We start from the raw sequence: 16,894 nt of genomic DNA on the forward strand, positions 1-16,894 counted from the left end.
AAAAATTATACTCTATTATTGTTAGTATATTTTGAAATTCTTCAATAAAAAATTTGTGAAAATTTGCTTTCTCTCTTGTTATATAAGTACCTACATAATACCTTCAATTTTACCACAACACCTAAAATTTTAACTTTCTGGCTCTTTACAGAAGAAGTTTGCTGTCCCCAGGTCTAGGCCACTTTAGCTAGGATGGTGGGCTGAAGAAAAGTGGATTAAAGAGATAGATATTCAGGAGTAGAATGGATACAACCTGGTGATTAATTAGAGGTGATGAGTTAAGGAGAATAAGTTCAGGGTGATTCCTAGGTTTCAGCCATAAGCAACTGGGTGAACTGAGAAAGGCCTTCATTTTGTCCTGTCAGAAAATACGATGATGAAGATTTTAATTAATTATATTGGTTTCATCAATAGTAAATGTATAGAATTATATTGCATCCTTTTTTAGAAATAGAACTTTACTGAGAAATAATTCATGTACTGTACAGTTCATCTAAATAAAGTGAGCAATTCATTGGTTTTCAGTATATCTGCAGGATTGTGCAACCATCACTACATCTAGTTTTAGAATGTTTCGTCCTCTCTCAAGGAAACTCCTGTCCTCATTAGCAGTCAATCCTTATTCCTTTTTCATCTCACAACTGTAGATTTGCCTACTGTGGGCATTTTATGAAAATGGAATCATAGAATATGTAGCCTTTTGTGACTGGTTTCTTTCATTTAGCAGAATGTTTTCAGGGTTCATTCATGTTGTAACGTGTATCAGTACTTCATTTTTTTTTTATAGTTGAATGATATTCAGTTGTATGGTTATATTATGTTTTATTTATTCATTCCTGTCAGTTTGTTGGAAATTTGAATTGTTTCTACTTTTTGGCTATTATGAGTAGTGCTGCTGTGAATATTTGTGTACAAAATCTTGTGTGGATATATGTTTTCATTTCTTTTGGGTGTTATACCTAACAGTAGAATTGCTGGGTCATTTTGATAAGTTTATGTTTAACTTTCTGAGGAGCTGCCAAACTGTTTCCTAAAAGAGCTGTGCTATTTTATATTCCCACCAGCAATATATGAGGGTTCCAGTTTTTCCACATCCTCACCAATACTTGTTATTGTCTTTTTTCTTTTTTAATAGCCATCCCAGTCGGTGTGTTTCTTATACTTTTATCCCTGACATTAGATAGATTTAAAGAAGAAATCAAAGAGTGCTAAGTGGACATGTTCTCTTGCCATGCAAAGATATGGGTACTATCAGGACAAACTAGTCTCTGTGATAGTGCAAAACTGAGGTAAAGCTTAGAAGCATAAGCAAGGTAGTAGGATAAAGCAAAAACAAGCCTGATTCTTCTAAGACTTGGGAAAATGATTTAATTCTTATTGGTTCTCTACAGTCTTTTTAGGTATATTCTACTTTATATAGTAAATGTTATATATTCTTGAAATGTTGAATGCAAATCCAATGATATTTTAAATAAACCAGAGGACTGATTTCTTTACATAGAGCTTTTGTAAAGAGACTGATTCCTTCCCGGAAGTAGCTTGGTGGGGCAGAAAACATGAGCTTTGTAATCAGGCAGACTTAGCTTTAAATCCTTTATCTGCTACTTACCAGCTTTTTTCTGTGAGCAAACGACTTGAACTTTCTGAGCCTCAGTTTCCTCATCTATAAAATGAGCATGGAAATAATATCTACTTTCATTGAGATATTACACAAAGATGCTACAGATGAATGAGAAAATAATGTGGATGTGTAGTGGTTAGTACTGTTAGCAGCTGTGATATTGATGATGATAATTCTCAATCTTGTTTTCATATCATGGTTTTAGTTCAGTGAAATATTTGTTGATATTTATTTCCTTTTTCGAAAAATCACTTTTGCGTCTTGGTCTCCTTTCCATTTGGATTCAAAAGTTTATAGTGATTTTTTTTCTAGTAAAGTTGTATTTTCTCCCTAGGAGTACTTCTTTGATTCCAGAGTACTAACAGATGGAGAACTGGCTCCCAATGATCGATGTTGCCGTGTGTGTGGAAAAATAGGCCACTACATGAAAGACTGCCCTAAAAGGAGAAGGTTGGCAAATGATTATGTATCAACATTGCAGGGAAAATAAATGTGAGACAAATTGAAGCTATGACTGTGTTCAGATATGTTTAAGTTGAGAAAGTTCAGGGCTTTCAGTTGAACCTTTAGGTCAATATATGTTTGAATGGCATTTTGTGAAAGAGTGGGATTTATTTCTGGTACAGTGGTGTCTCATGATGTTTATTTGTTCATTTATTCATTAATTCACTCAGGTTTTTTTTTTTAACTGAAGAAGCATTTATTAACACCTACTGTGTGCTGGAAACTGTGCTAGAATCCAAGGGGAAGAAAAGACCAAGATACGGGGTTCTTGCTGAGGACCTCACAGTTATGAAAACCAATAATTAAAATATAATTAATTGAATCTTTGAGGTATATGCTGTGAGATATGCTTATATAATATTTACCTTAAGGAATATACATCCTCTGTGCCCCCTGAAAATATATCTATGAAACATACTTTACTACGTTCTATATACTATGTTAATAGGCCAGGATAATCCCTTCTTTAGTCATCGTCTTGCCTAATATAAAGAGCTTAGAACTTTTCAGACAGAGTAAACTCCTAGTTTCCATCACTGCTATTTGTTAAATTTAGAGAAGACACTTACCTTCTCTAAACCTCAAGTGTCTTCCTCTATAAAATGGAGATAGTAAATACCAACCTCTAAGGATTGTTACAAGATTAAAATTTGATACTAAACATTAAAAATTGATATTGTATTATAAAACTACTAGAATACCCAGTTTCTGCCATATGAGTAGGTGTGCTATAAATGTGAGAACCCTTGCCTTCAAAATGATGCATGAAACAATGGGCACATTAGTCCCTTTATTGTGAGACTCTTGTATAGTTTAGTTTGTTCTATAGTTCATTCAGTTTATAAGTCCCTAGCCCCACATTATTGGTATCAGCAGTTTACTGTTTAGACTAAAGAAGAAAGACAGTGAAGAAGAGAAGGAAGGGAATGAAGAGGAGAAAGACTCCCGAGACCTTCTTGACCCCCGAGACCTCCACGACACTCGAGACTTTAGAGACCCCAGAGACCTCAGATGTTTTATCTGTGGAGATGCAGGACATGTGCGAAGGGAGTGCCCAGAGGTCAAGCTGGCCCGTCAGAGGAATAGCAGTGTGGCAGGTAAATAGAAAAGGCCAAAAATAGTTTCTGGTGGAAATAAAGTCATTTATGTTGGTGTCATTCTAAGGACCCTGATTATTCTCTGTTCTAAACATAGCTGTATGATTTTGGACCTTATAATTTATCAAAGAGAGAGATTTTTTCTGGGAACATATAGGAGAAATGATATCTCTTCCCACTGCTTTTATGAGAGAGGGAGATCTGTTCCTGTTATGTATCATAAGGAATTTTATGAATTAGAAACCCAAATGAGAGTTTATTGAAAGAAAAAACCAAAATATTTTATAAGCGATGATTTCCAGTTATTCAGATTCTTGTTGCAGAAGTTATTTTCTTAAATAAATATATTGTCTCCTTTAGAAAAGCAATATGACACTTGTTCTTGTTTCCAGGACCAGTGTATTTTTTTTTAATGCTCTAAGGATTGAGAAATGGCTTAACAAACAAGAAAAAAAATGAGTTATTAAAAGTCCTTCACTAACATAATCATAGTTTAAAAGTCCAAGTTTATAAAATGTCAGATTTGAGACTGTTGTACCGAAGAAGAGAGTTTATTGATTGTCATTTCTCTGTTATTTTCTTTATCTATTGAATTTCTTTTTGATGTCTTCTCTTAGCAGCCCAGCTGGTCCGCAATCTTGTAAATGCCCAACAGGTGGCTGGTTCAGCCCAACAACAAGGTGATCAGTCCATAAGGACTAGACAGTCCTCAGAATGTGTAAGTACTCTGCCTGCAGATAGGTTGGTCTTTGCAGGAAGATAGTACTAATTTTGGTAGGTGATAGGGTCTTTCAGATTGGTAAATACAATCTTCCAGATTACACAGTGCTTTATAGAGGTGTCCTTGCTAGGCACATCAGCTAGAATGAGCATTACTTTTGGAGTAATGTAGATCTGGGTTTATATCTATGGGCAAGCTACTTAACTTCAGTGAACCTATTTCTTATTTGTAAAATAAGGTAACTACCAAATAAGGTTGTTGGTTGGATTAAAATGAGGTGATAACTTTGATGTTTTAGCTTTTGCATAATGGAAGAATATGAGTACCATTAATTAAAAATAGCCCCCAAAATTGAGATGTATTAAGGGTTTAGTACTGTTAGGGCAATACATGCATGGCACTTCACTTGCTTGAAATTTTGTGTGTCTTCTCATCGCTGATATGGATACCTAGTGAAATATATCCTGTGAAAGACGGAGTATTGAATTAGAGTTCAGATTCACAGGTCTCATATTAACTTTGCTGAGTTGCTCTAACCTTTGTCTAAATCTGTATTCACTTTTCACTTCTTAAATTAATAAATACTAACTGAATGCTTACTCTAAATCTGACACTATGCTTTTAGTGCTTCACACGTATTATCACATTTAATCCTTTGAATGGACACGTGAAGTGGTAGGTATTGGTATGATCAAATTTTACAAATTGGGAAGCTGAGAGTAAGAAAAATTAAAAGATTCAAACCCAGGTCTGTGTAGCTTCAAAGCTGTTATCTGTTAAAACATGCTAAATCTGATGTGATCTGTATTTTAGAAAAAATTCTTAGAGAATTTGAAGAGCAGCAATAGGGCTTGTCTTGGAAAAACATTTAGGAGCCCACTAACCCTACCTCAAACATTTGAATATGTACTACTATGGGCCTGACAGTTTCATAAAAGTTATATAATAACAATTATATTAACTAATATTTATTGAGTGCTATGTGCTGTATATGCATTCGTTCTTCCTGTTTCTTATTAAAAAATATTTTTAAAATGTTGAAAAATTATAGAAAATAATAAACATCCATGCACTACCACTAGGTTTTAACAATTCTTAATGCTTTGTTGTTTTTGGTTTATTAAAAAATTACCCACAGCTGACAAGCCCTATGCATTCCTCTTGGATGCTGTTCCCATCTTAAAACCTTCCTACCATCCCTTCCTTGCTACTAAAACGTATCTACTATTCTGAATTTGGTGTTTACATTTTTGACATATATTGTTGTAGTTAATCTTCACAAAAACCTCTGATGTAGATTCTATTATTATTTATACCTTACGGGTGAAGAAGCTGAGATTTAAGTTTCTTGCATGAGGTCAACAGACACATGGAACCAGAACTTGTATCTTTAGGTTCTGGCTCCAAAACCTGTGCTCTAATCACTTTCCTGTGGTGCCCCTAACTTTCATCTTCTGCTTCTAGCACTCACTTTTTTCTCACCTGAGATTTGGGTAAGAGTCTGACTAATGAACATTGCTATTCGGAGGTCTCACAAAGCACTGCAGCTTCAACATGTCTAGAATGTAGCTTATATTTCTTTCCAACTCCCCAGGTTTGCCTCTTCCTCCTGTGTTCTCCATCTCATTGAATGATCCCGCTATCTATCTAGTTTCCTGAACTACTACTCCTCCCTCAGCCTCCACATCCAGTCAGTCACAAGGTCCTGTTGTTTCTATCTGTAAAAAATAGCTTACAACCATTTGCTTCCCTAGCCTAGGCAACCATTTCAGATTCCAATTACTTTTTTTTAAAAGGACATGTGTTTTTGTACCTATAAACCTTTAATTATGTTGTTCCCTCTAACTGAATCTTCCCTTTTCCTTATCTCTACCCTTTTATCAGACTGTTTTCTATTATCTTGAGTCTCAGCTTAAAGGTCACTTCCTTGAGGAAGATTTCCACTTTCCTTCATCTTATCTTCCCTCCTTCTCCCAAAGTGGGTTTAGGTGTTCCTGCTCTGGGATTTCATTGTATATTATACAGTGTTTATCATAGTAATTATTATACTGTATTGTGATTGCTTATGTAATCTTTATCTGTTCCTCCTCTTTTCCCCCATTGACTTTAAGCTTTATGAGGGCATACATGTTAGTATTATATTTTTAATACCTAGAACAATGCCCAGTACATAATTTTTTTTAATTCTTTTTTTTTCTTTTTTATAAAATTACTTATTTTATTTATTTAGTTTTTGGCTGCGTTGGGTCTTCATTGCTGCCAGCAGGCTTTCTCTATTTGCGGCAGGCCGGGGCTACTCTTCGTTGTGGTGCGCGGGCTTCTCATTGCGGTGGCTTCTCTTGTTGTGGAGCATGGGCTCTAGGTGCGTGGGCTTCAGTAGTTGTGGCACACGGGCTTAGTTGCTCCGCGGCATGTGGGATCTTCCCGGACCAGGGCTCTAACCCGTGTTCCCTGCATTGGCAGGTAGATTCTTAACCACTGCACCACCAGGGAAGTCCCCCCAATACTTAATTGACACTCAGTAAATGCTTGTTGAGGAGCTGAATGAAAGTGACTCTGAGATATTTAGATGTAAATTTCTAGTTAAAATTGGAATTGTGGGTTCTACATGATGGATATGATGTCTGGGCTGTCTTCTTTGGGCAGTAAAAAAGTTTATGAGATAAAACCTCTGTGAGAGAGGGTTTGAGAACTTTGGGAAAAACTCTGCCTTCGTATAAAATGAGGTTCTGTTATTATTTGTTACTATGTATATCATAGAGTTCTATTTATAATATTCTAGTAAAATAACTCCATAGTTTTATATTTTGATAATCTCTGCTTTTATATAATTAAGATGTTTGTAAATTAATTTTAAAATGTCTTTTTTTTTTTTTCTCTGCAGTCTGATTCACCATCTTATTCTCCTCAGCCCCAGCCATTTCCACAGAACTCTTCCCAATCCACTGCCATTACCCAGCCTCCATCTCAGCCAGGATCCCAACCCAAGCTTGGCCCACCTCAGCAGGGGGCCCAGTCCCCCCATCAGGTCCAGATGCCTATGTATAACTTTCCTCAGTCACCACCAGCTCAGTATTCTCCCATGCACAATATGGGATTGTTGCCAATGCACCCCCTCCAGATCCCGGCCCCATCCTGGCCTATTCATGGCCCAGTGATCCATTCTGCACCAGGCAGTGCCCCCAGCAATATTGGCCTGAACGATCCCAGCATCATCTTTGCACAGCCTGCTGCCAGACCTGTGGCAATCCCTAGCTCCTCTCATGATGGACACTGGCCTCGTACTGTGGCTCCAAATTCCCTGGTGAACAATGGTACAGTGGGAAATTCGGGTAACCCTTCCTTTTCTTCTTTTGTATCTGTCTGTCTGTAGAAAGGTTGGATGATTGGTATTATTGGTTGAACCTGGGAAATAAATGTGAGTAAAAAGATGGCAAGCAATATTTGTGGAGGGGCAGTATAACATTAGATAAAGGTAAAGAGTATAGACTGTGGATTCAGACTGCCTGGATATGAATCCTGGCTCTGCCATTTATTATGTGGCATTGGGCAGTTGCGTAATCTATTTGTGCATTGGTTTCATCTGTAAAATAGGTGCATTAATAGCACCTAACTCACAGGGATGTTGTGAATATTAAATGAGGTAATAAACATAAATTTTAGTTATTATTTTGTTATTATTTTAAATTTTTGCTGCAGTCTTGCTTGGTGTAGGTATTATTAGCATTCATTTTACAGTTGAGGAAATTGAAGGGTTAAATAACTATCATCCTATCATAATCATAGTAGATCCAAGATTAAAACCAGTTTCCTTCTTCAAAACCTGTAATCTTTGCCCTAGATCCTTACTATCTTTTAGTAAGGAGCAATTTTTAAAAAAGAAAAAGATTAGTAGCACTTTGTAGCTTAAGAAAGAATAGTGTTTTTTTTTTTTACTGATATCTAAGTAATACATATTCTTTGTAGAACATTTGAAAAAGAAAATGAAAATCATATATAATCTCAATTCCTAGACAGAACTGCTCAGAAATATTTTGGTGTATTACCATCCAGTCATTTTTTTATCTTTGCATATTTAAAAATAGTTGATAAATTCCATTAATCTAGTTTTATATGTAGATTTTTTCTTACTAGGGAAAATTTGAAATGTACACAAAAGGAGAGATTAAAGTATAATGAACCCCCCCATTACCCAGATTTAACAGTTATCAGTATTTTCTATTTACTCTTTGTGATTCTTCTGTAATTTTTGTCTGTGATTCTTTTCCTTATTAACTGCTTGGCTATCCTGAAATATTGTTTGTATAGGAAATGCAGACTAAAAGCTTGATTCTTTCCCTTTATCAATTTTCAAAATAATTTTAGTGATAATTTTAAGCAAATATATATTATTCCTTAAAGCGCTCAGACCTCTTTGGAATAATACAGATAATATATTTTGCTGAGCAGAAATTCCAGAATGTGGGAACTCATTTAAATTTCCAGGATCAAAGGATATATGTCATACATGGCCATTCTAATGTGGCCTCTGCTTCTCTCATTCAACAAATATTTATTGTGTGCATGCCACGATATGCATCTTGATAGTCACTGAGTTATATAACCATGAAGACAGACCCAATGCTTTGCCTTTTGATATATCGACTCAGTTTTAACTCCTTCTTCTCCCTACCTCCTTGATCTCTGTTTCAGCCTTAATGAACTAATTAATTAACATCCTACAAACACACCGTACTCTTACCCCTGATTGTTTACCTAAGTTGTTCCCTCTGCCTGGAATATCCTCTCCATTAACTCTCCTGCTCACTCTTACCTCCTTCTGCTTTGCTCCAAAGCTTGGCTAACTTACTCATCCTCCATTTTAAAATTTAGATCACTTTCTTCAGGAAGTCTTTAATTCTTGTTGATCCTGTCTTCCAGTTGTATTAGGTATCATTTCTCTCCTTCATGTTTCCTTGATATCCATATTATAACACTTGTTTTCCTGTGTTGAAATCGCCTGTCTACTTGTCTCCATAATGCATTAGACTGAACTTTTAGAGGTTATGAATTGTTTCTTGCCTGTCATTGTCTCCCTGGTGTCCAGTATAGTGCCTGATGTAAGGTAGATGCATTATTTGTATAATATATTATTATTATGTAATAAAGTGTTACACAGCAAATATTTATTATTTGTTGGATGGGTGCGCAACTCCTAGTTAATATTACAGCTAAAGTTAACATTATGTTAAAAATGGAGAGACCGGATGGGGATATATTAAAATGATACTAGTGGTTGTATTAGAGTAGTAGGAGGTTGTATGAGTAGTTTTTACCCCATTTTTCAGATTATCTTTAATGATAATTTTTCAGACTATCTTTAATTGTATTATGAAAATACTTGGTTGCGAAAAATGGCCAAGAGAGATTGAAGTATATTCTAAAAGATACACTTTTATGTTAAAACATTTCTCAATTGGTCAGGACCTCAATACTGTATACCCAGTCTTATTTTTGTAAACTCTGAGCTCTGCAGCTTCAGCTCTTAGTTGTAACTTGGCTTTATGAACTTGCAGTGAACCAGCTGCTTTGTTTACCTGGTTACCTCCTGAGAAGACTGAGCTTGGTAGGAGTGTGGCTAGTATGGGTTTTAGTTTTCTTGCTCCCTACTCCTCCCTATCCTGTACCTCCTAACTTCCTGCTAGGAAGTTTAGTGAATAAGGGCAGTGTCTTTTAGATTATTTCTTGCCACATTGTGATCCTGAATGAGAAAAGCCACCAAAAATGATCCAGAAGATTCAGGGGTTACTGTGCTTTGAAAGACGTACTTAAAGATAGATCTTAAAGGGAAGTAGATTGGTGGGGGTGGTTTGCCATAGAAAGAATAGGACTCCTATTTTTTGAGTTCCTACTTAATATGACAGAATTTGTGCAGACCACTTTATTTTTGTTATCTTATTTAATCCTCATAACAACCTGGGGTTCATAATTAAACCTTAGTAATTTTTGAAACTGGTATTTGAACTTAGACCTGTTTGGCTCCAATGCCCAAGTTTTCAGCTATTTCACCACAATGCCTCAGCTTCTAATAGGATCTTCTTCCAGGCCAAGATATAATTGATTCTGGGTTAGTTGGCATTGTCTTTAGGATAAAATGTTAAGCTCCTTAGTGACGTACTAAGGTTCTTTGAAATATAGATCCTACCTACCTGTCCAGCCTTTTCTCTTACCGCTGCCTTCCTTTACCTCTGTCTCTGTATTGCCAATCGTTTTGCAGCTTCCCAAACTTGCTGTACTTTCCTGCTTCCTGGCTTTTGAACACACTATTCCTTCTGTCTAAAATGTCCTCCTCGTCCCATTTTGCGTAACTTGTTCCTTGTCCTTTAACACTCAATTTAGTCCATCATTTTAGGAAAACCTTCTCTGTCCTTGAACAATTGGGTTAGTCCTCTCTTTAGACACCTTCCACCGCTCTGTTATAGCAATTACCACATATTATTGTGTATGTCTTCTTAAATGTTTCCTTTATGAATAATTTGAGAACAATTACAGTGTTTTTATTCCTTAAAAATTTTTTTTGGTATCCTCTGCATTTAGCATATTTCTTGGTCAGTGGTAGATACTCAATAAATCTTTGTGGAATGAAGGAATATTTGAATGAACAAAGTGATGTTTTAAAATATGTCTCTCCTTTATTGTTGAAATGCAGAGCCAGGATTTCCAGGACTAAATCCTCCAATTCCTTGGGAACATGCACCACGACCCCATTTCCCTCTTGTCCCAGCTTCGTGGCCTTATGGTTTGCATCAGAACTTCATGCATCAGGGAAATGCCAGATTTCAGCCCAACAAACCTTTCTATACTCAAGGTACCATTGCTTACGTATTTGTCACAGGCTGGGTGGGTTTTGTTCTGGGACAAGAAGCCTTTGTAAAGGCCAGGATCTTGGAGTGAATATTTATGAATTCAGTAAATATTTATTGAGAGAGCATACTGTGTGTCAGACTGTTAGGTGCTTATTGCTCAAGCAAGAATTAAATAAAACCCCTGCACTTAATGCATATTTTATTAGGAAAGCCAGACCTGTAAAATAGAAAAGAATAGGAGCTTAGCGGAATCAGTTAACTTTGCCCTAGCAGAGAGAGCAGAATATGGACACCAGGGATCAAATTGCACAAGATTTTGACATTCAAACTAGATCTTGAAAGAGAGATGGGATTTTTTTCATAGAGATCATGTAGAGATTAGAGAGGAGTGTTCTTAGCTGAGGCCATAATACATGCAGAGTCACTGAGTTTTGCCTCAGTGAAAAGAATAGGAAAAAAGAGAAAAGAGAAAATAATAGGACTAGATGAGGTAAATGGGAAAATGTATAGGTGATGAGGCTAGAGGAGGTAGGCTGAGGCCATATGATGAAGGAGTTTGGACTTAGTAAGTGGTGGGGATCTAGTAGAAGTTTTTGAGTTGAGTGGTGACAGTCAAATTTGTTTAGTAAAACTAAGACTTGAATGACATTAGAATTGATTATATTCTGTTGGTACTAATGTACCAATAATGGCTTTGATCTAAGTAATGAATAGCATTTTACCTAGCCTACTTGCCTCAGCAGTATCTCAGTTCAAATAGGGAATGTCTGAATCTGGCCTTCAGCCCTTGGTTAACTTAGGAGTTAAGAAAACTAGAGTCAGAGTTAATACAGTTAAACTAGGAGTTCAAGAAAGTAAAGAAAGGCACTCTGGGAATGTTGACTAAATAAAATAACTTCTAAGGGGAAGCCCCTGGTATGATAATCAGGCTTGATACACTTAAGCCTTCGTAAACTATCCATTGTACTTGGTGGGGCATTGCTGTATTATAGAATGGCAGAACCTTAACTATGGCTGGTTTATTCTGAGCAAAGAACTAGGGCTGAGGGAAATTACTATTGGTCATACAAGCCCTTTTGGGGGAGGAGGAGAGTCTGAAGTTCTTCCCTGGTGGATTTTTTCCCCTTAATTCCTCCCCTGCATCTCTCTTGTCTCCTCCATTTTCTTTCACATACCCACATTTTCCTTCCCTCCTCCTTCTTCTCCCCCCACTAAATGTTTTGACATGCTTCATCTCCTCTTTACTATATTAATAGAAAAAAAAGAGAACTAGCTACAGTTAATTCTAAGAGGTTGTCAGATAAATAGGCACAAGCCTTTCAGTTTCCTGTCTGTGTTGTGTCCAACAGACAGATGTGCCACCCGTCGGTGTAGAGAGCGTTGTCCCCACCCACCAAGAGGAAACGTGTCGGAGTAATGCGAGTCCATTTTCTTTCAGCTGGTCTACCGATGCACAGCAACCAGCCAATCCTGCTGTCTCAAGGGTATCCGTACCTCAATGTCAGTTACATTCAGCAGAAAAAGTGACATTTAATGGAAAGCAAAACAAATCAGGTCCTGATTTAAAATTTTAACACGTTTAGATAGCTTATTTAAATTCTAAGACTGTTTTTAAAGACTGTATTATTTGTATATAAATATGAACTATAGTTTTTACTAGTATCACCAAATTGAGTGATACAAATTTCATCTATTTTATTACCCTATTTTTAAGGGAATTTTATGTTTTGTTTAACCTTGATGAATTGTATAAAGAGAGAATTTAAAAATTACATTCTTTATTTTCTATTAGCTGTATTCATACTTTGGTTGCTTCAGACTTTATATATATTGTTCTTAAGAATTAGGAAAGACTTTCATGTGTTTTAAATTTGTCACTTCTATTCTTTACAGAACCTTGTAGTGCCAAAAACTTTTTAAAAGGTAAAAAAAAAATAATAAAATAAAACTTCAACATGAAGATTTAGAATTTTTTTTTTACATTCTTGTATATTGAAAATATTCCAACTTGAACAGAAATTTGCTTTTGTCTGTATTTGAAGTAATTCTATTTTAAGTTAATAAATCTTTTTGACAAGAGTCAAATTTTGTTAATTCATCTGGTTGTTTAGATGATAGGAATATAATGTAACAATTCAGAGAGTTGTTTTACTCTCATTGAATAGAGTATTCTAAATCACAGACTTAGTTTTAGAAAAAGATCTAAGAATCTTTTCATGTTATTTTATTGGATCGTCACGACACCCATATGAGGTTGATAGAAGCAGATGCTATCTCATTTTATCATTGGGAAAACTGAGGTGCAAAACAAAATGAATTCTAAAGTTAGCACAGTTATGTGTTGGAAATAGAATTGAATCAGATCTTTTGAAGTAGAGTTTAGTGGAGGGAAGGTAATTCTTATTTACTGAGGAACTAATGTGAGCCAGACTATCCATTCTGAGTCCTGTACTACTGCCTGGAAGGTATACTTGTGAGGATGGTGTTTACCCATAATGCCTTGTGATCAGTGATTATAGTTGGATTTCAAACTTGTGTTGTTGGTGGGAGATTTTGTAGCTGTTTTTGGTACTATACATTGAGGTGAGGTCATCTTGTCTAAACAACTCAGAGATTTGCCAGGGATTTTAGACCAACTCATGCTATAGATTTATTTGGAAACCTGCAGAATAAGTAAGTACGAATGTCTTTTAAGAACAGTATGTTATCTTTGTTCTGCTTCCTCAGATATGCATTCCTTAAATATGAGAGCACTTGGGCTTTTGCCATATTTTCCAACATGGAAGGAAGATGCTTGAAATCTATTGCAGGAGGTTGAAGGCTTTCCTGTGGTATTTATAGCCCTGGAAAGGCATTTATTAAACGTTAAGATCAAGTGTGTTTACTGTTAGTTTTTCATATTAAAGCTTCAGCATCCCATGGTGATCATTTTGTAATGTAGAGAAATACTGAATCACTATGCTGTGCACCTGGAACTAACACAGTGTTGTTGATCAATTATACTTCAATTAAAAAAAAAAAAACTTCAATCAGCATGCTGCGGAATCCTACTAAGCGGTGGAGTTCAGCTTATTTGTTTTGTTAATAAGATAACCTGGCCCAACATACACTTTTCTGTTAAACTGTGACTTGGAGAATTCAAGATTTTCTTTTAAAGTCAGTGTTCTAAGTTTTTCATCTCCTTTCAGGTCTTAGAGAATAGGGTATTCATTTTACTGTTCTACTTTTATATATATTTGAAATATTCATTAAGAAAACAATCTGGGAATTCCCTGGTGGTCCAGTGGTTGGGACTCTACGCTCTCACTGCCGAGGGCCTGGGTTCGATCCCTGGTCGGGGAACTAAAATCCCACAAGCCATGCGGCGTGGCCAAAAACAAAACAAAACAAAACAATCTGCCAATCTACAGCAAGAGACTGCCCCCAGTTCAGTCTTCCTTCCCAAAGGAAGGCAGTATACCACCTGGCAAAAGGTATTTATGGGGCAATAAACCCCAGTAACCTAGGTTTTACTTGTATAACAGTGTTCTATGTAGTAATTTTTAGCATCTCATTTGTTCCTCCTTCAGTAATTGCCAGTGTTCAATAATTGCATAACTGTTCCAAGTTGAAAAATAGAAAACTCTTAGTTTGTATTGATAATTTATGCAGTAGTAGCTGAGTTTCATAAGTTTACAAATTTTTCATATAAATTACAAACTTAAGTTTTTGATTATGAATTCAAATTCATTGTAGATCAATTGAAAAGTGTAAAATTATCAATCTTCTGCAGAGAACACACACACTTAAGATCACATTGCTTTGAAATGTTTTGTATAATGTTTAATCACTTGGAGAGATTAGTATTTTCCCTTGCCATTAAAGATTATTTAAAAATATGAATATTAATGACATACTATGTAATTTACTCATTCAGTCCCCTACAGATGGCCGTTTTTGCTATTTCCAGTTCTTCTCTACATAAAAATATATGTAAAATGATGATAGGATAAGGCTATTTTTGTGTGTATTTGATTATAGTCATCCCTCAGAATCCACAGAGAATTGGTTCCAGGATCTGTGGCAGATACGAAAATCTATGGATGCTCAAATACCATAGTCAGCCCTCCATATCCATGGTTCCACATCTGCAGATTCAGCCAACTTTGGATCATGTAGGACAGTAATATTTATTGGAAAAAACCCTGCATACAAGTGGACTCATGCAGTTCAAACCCGCGTTATTCAAGGGTCAACTGTATTCTATTATGGTGAATTCTTATAAATGGGATTATTAGATAAAAAGGATAAAAGTTCTAAGGTTCCTGCTACATATCGCCAAATTGCTGTATTGCCAAAAAGTGGTTACCAATTTGCAGTTCCAAGAAACGATACATAAACTGTGTTGGTAAGCTTATAAAAAAAGCTCTAAACTCCAAACAACTCAATTTTTCCTTGTAAAGGATAATTTAACTGTGTTTATTACAAAAAAAGCATTAAGTAAAAGAACAAAGTATAAAAATCACTCGAAAACCCATAAACCAGAAATTAATACTATTAATATCTAGTGAACTTCATTTTTTCAAACCATCTCTTAAAATATATACCTTATATACATATATGTACACATATATACAGATACACACATAGGAAAAGTTTTACAAAAGTGGGCTCATATGCTATATTTAGTACATCTGGCAAATTAATTTTACTTGGATTTAACAAAAGAAAAAAATGTAAAAGTGAAGAAATGTTCAACTTAAAAATTTTTTCTACAAGAGAATCTAGTTCTAAGAGACTCCTTCAAAATTAAGGACAATTACAGAAAACATTAAAGAGGCTGGAGTAATTTTTTTCTAGCTTCTTGTATGTTTTAGAGATAGTATATGACTCCTGTCATAAAAAATGAAACCAGGACACTTAAAAGAGTTCCCCTACTTCCTGGTTATATTATTCGTATATAGACAATGTTCAAATATTTCATTTGTCTTATGATAATTTCCCATTTTTAATTTAAAATTTCTAAAATGTTTACTACCATTTCTTTTACCGCTTCTTTTTTTCCTGAGTCCTTAATTTGATTCATTTCTTGCTGAGTAAGTTTCATTATCAGGCAGTTTTTTCCCAAGTGGTTGTATGCTTTTAAGCACTTGCATATTTGAGACTGTCTATTCCCTTTATATTTTAAGGACAACTTTGGCTGGGTGTAAAGTTCCTGGCACACTTTGTTTTCCTCAGACCTTTGGAGCCTTTTGCTTCTCTGCCTTAATGAAGACCTGAGATCATCCTGATCTTTTCCCTCACTATACATGACTTGATTTCTCTGCTTGGACGCCCATATAATTCTTTATCTTTTAAATCAAGGTGATTTTTCTTCTATTTGAATTTTTAAAGTTTGATTTGCTCAATTCTCTTTATCAGCAATGTCAATTATACACATGCAGGATCTCTTTTCATGTCTTTTCTTGATTATCTCTATACCTTTTTATTATTTTCCATTTTTTTCCCCCTCCAGCCTATTTTTTCTATGCCTTGTCTATTTTGTATTTTGGGTTTTCTAATAAGACTTTCAGTTTCCCAATTTTCAAATCTTTGTTTCTTAAATTCTGCCATGCTTAATTTCCATCTCTTATCTTTTAATCTCTTTGAACTTGTATTCTTGCATTTTAAAAAACAGATTATTTTATCTTTTTTGTCTGTGGAAACTTGTTACTTTAACTTTTGGCTGGGAGTGGCCAGCATCTGTGATCATTCTTTTCTGATTAATGCTTATTTAAACTTAGGTCAGTCTACCAAAAATAATGGAAAGGGGCTAGAGGGATGAACTTTAAGTTGGGTTGTTATATTGGAAGCCTGTCACCAAATCCATTATTTCCTTTGCCCCTGAGAACACATCTCTTCATTCCTTAGTATTAAGAGGTCATTGTGCCCTATGGCAAAGCTTTTAAAGTAGTATTAATTCACATTGTGGGAAGTGTAATCAATTTAGTGGTTTGCACCCGATAGTAAAACTGATACTGCATAAGAAATATCAGAATGTATTTTGCACAGGGAATACGAATTTTTTCCTGAAATTCGTTTTAGTGCAGAATATGTATGAGTTCAGAGGTAAGATGTAAAATGTGTC

At 35.4% G+C, this 16,894-nt stretch overlaps 1 protein-coding gene across 6 annotated transcripts in view; it reads left to right on the plus strand.

Annotated features, from left to right (window-relative positions):
* The window catches only part of TUT4 (terminal uridylyl transferase 4), a 142,687-nt gene extending 130,238 nt beyond the window's left edge, over window positions 1-12,449 (plus strand). For 2 of the 6 annotated variants that reach the window (XM_061184210.1, XM_061184215.1), the window contains 6 exons: window positions 1,956-2,071; window positions 2,999-3,222; window positions 3,840-3,940; window positions 6,828-7,275; window positions 10,632-10,790; window positions 12,227-12,449. In XM_061184210.1, coding sequence (XP_061040193.1) covers window positions 1,956-2,071; window positions 2,999-3,222; window positions 3,840-3,940; window positions 6,828-7,275; window positions 10,632-10,790; window positions 12,227-12,315 — 1,137 coding nt within the window. In that variant the 3' untranslated portion in view covers window positions 12,316-12,449. Of the gene's footprint in view, window positions 1-1,955; window positions 2,072-2,998; window positions 3,223-3,839; window positions 3,941-6,827; window positions 7,276-10,631; window positions 10,791-12,137 lie in introns of all 6 variants that reach the window. The other 4 variants (XM_061184212.1, XM_061184211.1, XM_061184213.1 and 1 more) reach the window with 4 other exon arrangements.
* Window positions 12,450-16,894: the final 4,445 nt, after the last annotated feature.

The sequence above is a fragment of the Eubalaena glacialis genome, chromosome 3 (assembly GCF_028564815.1).
Source record: "Eubalaena glacialis isolate mEubGla1 chromosome 3, mEubGla1.1.hap2.+ XY, whole genome shotgun sequence".
Taxonomy (NCBI): domain Eukaryota; kingdom Metazoa; phylum Chordata; class Mammalia; order Artiodactyla; family Balaenidae; genus Eubalaena; species Eubalaena glacialis.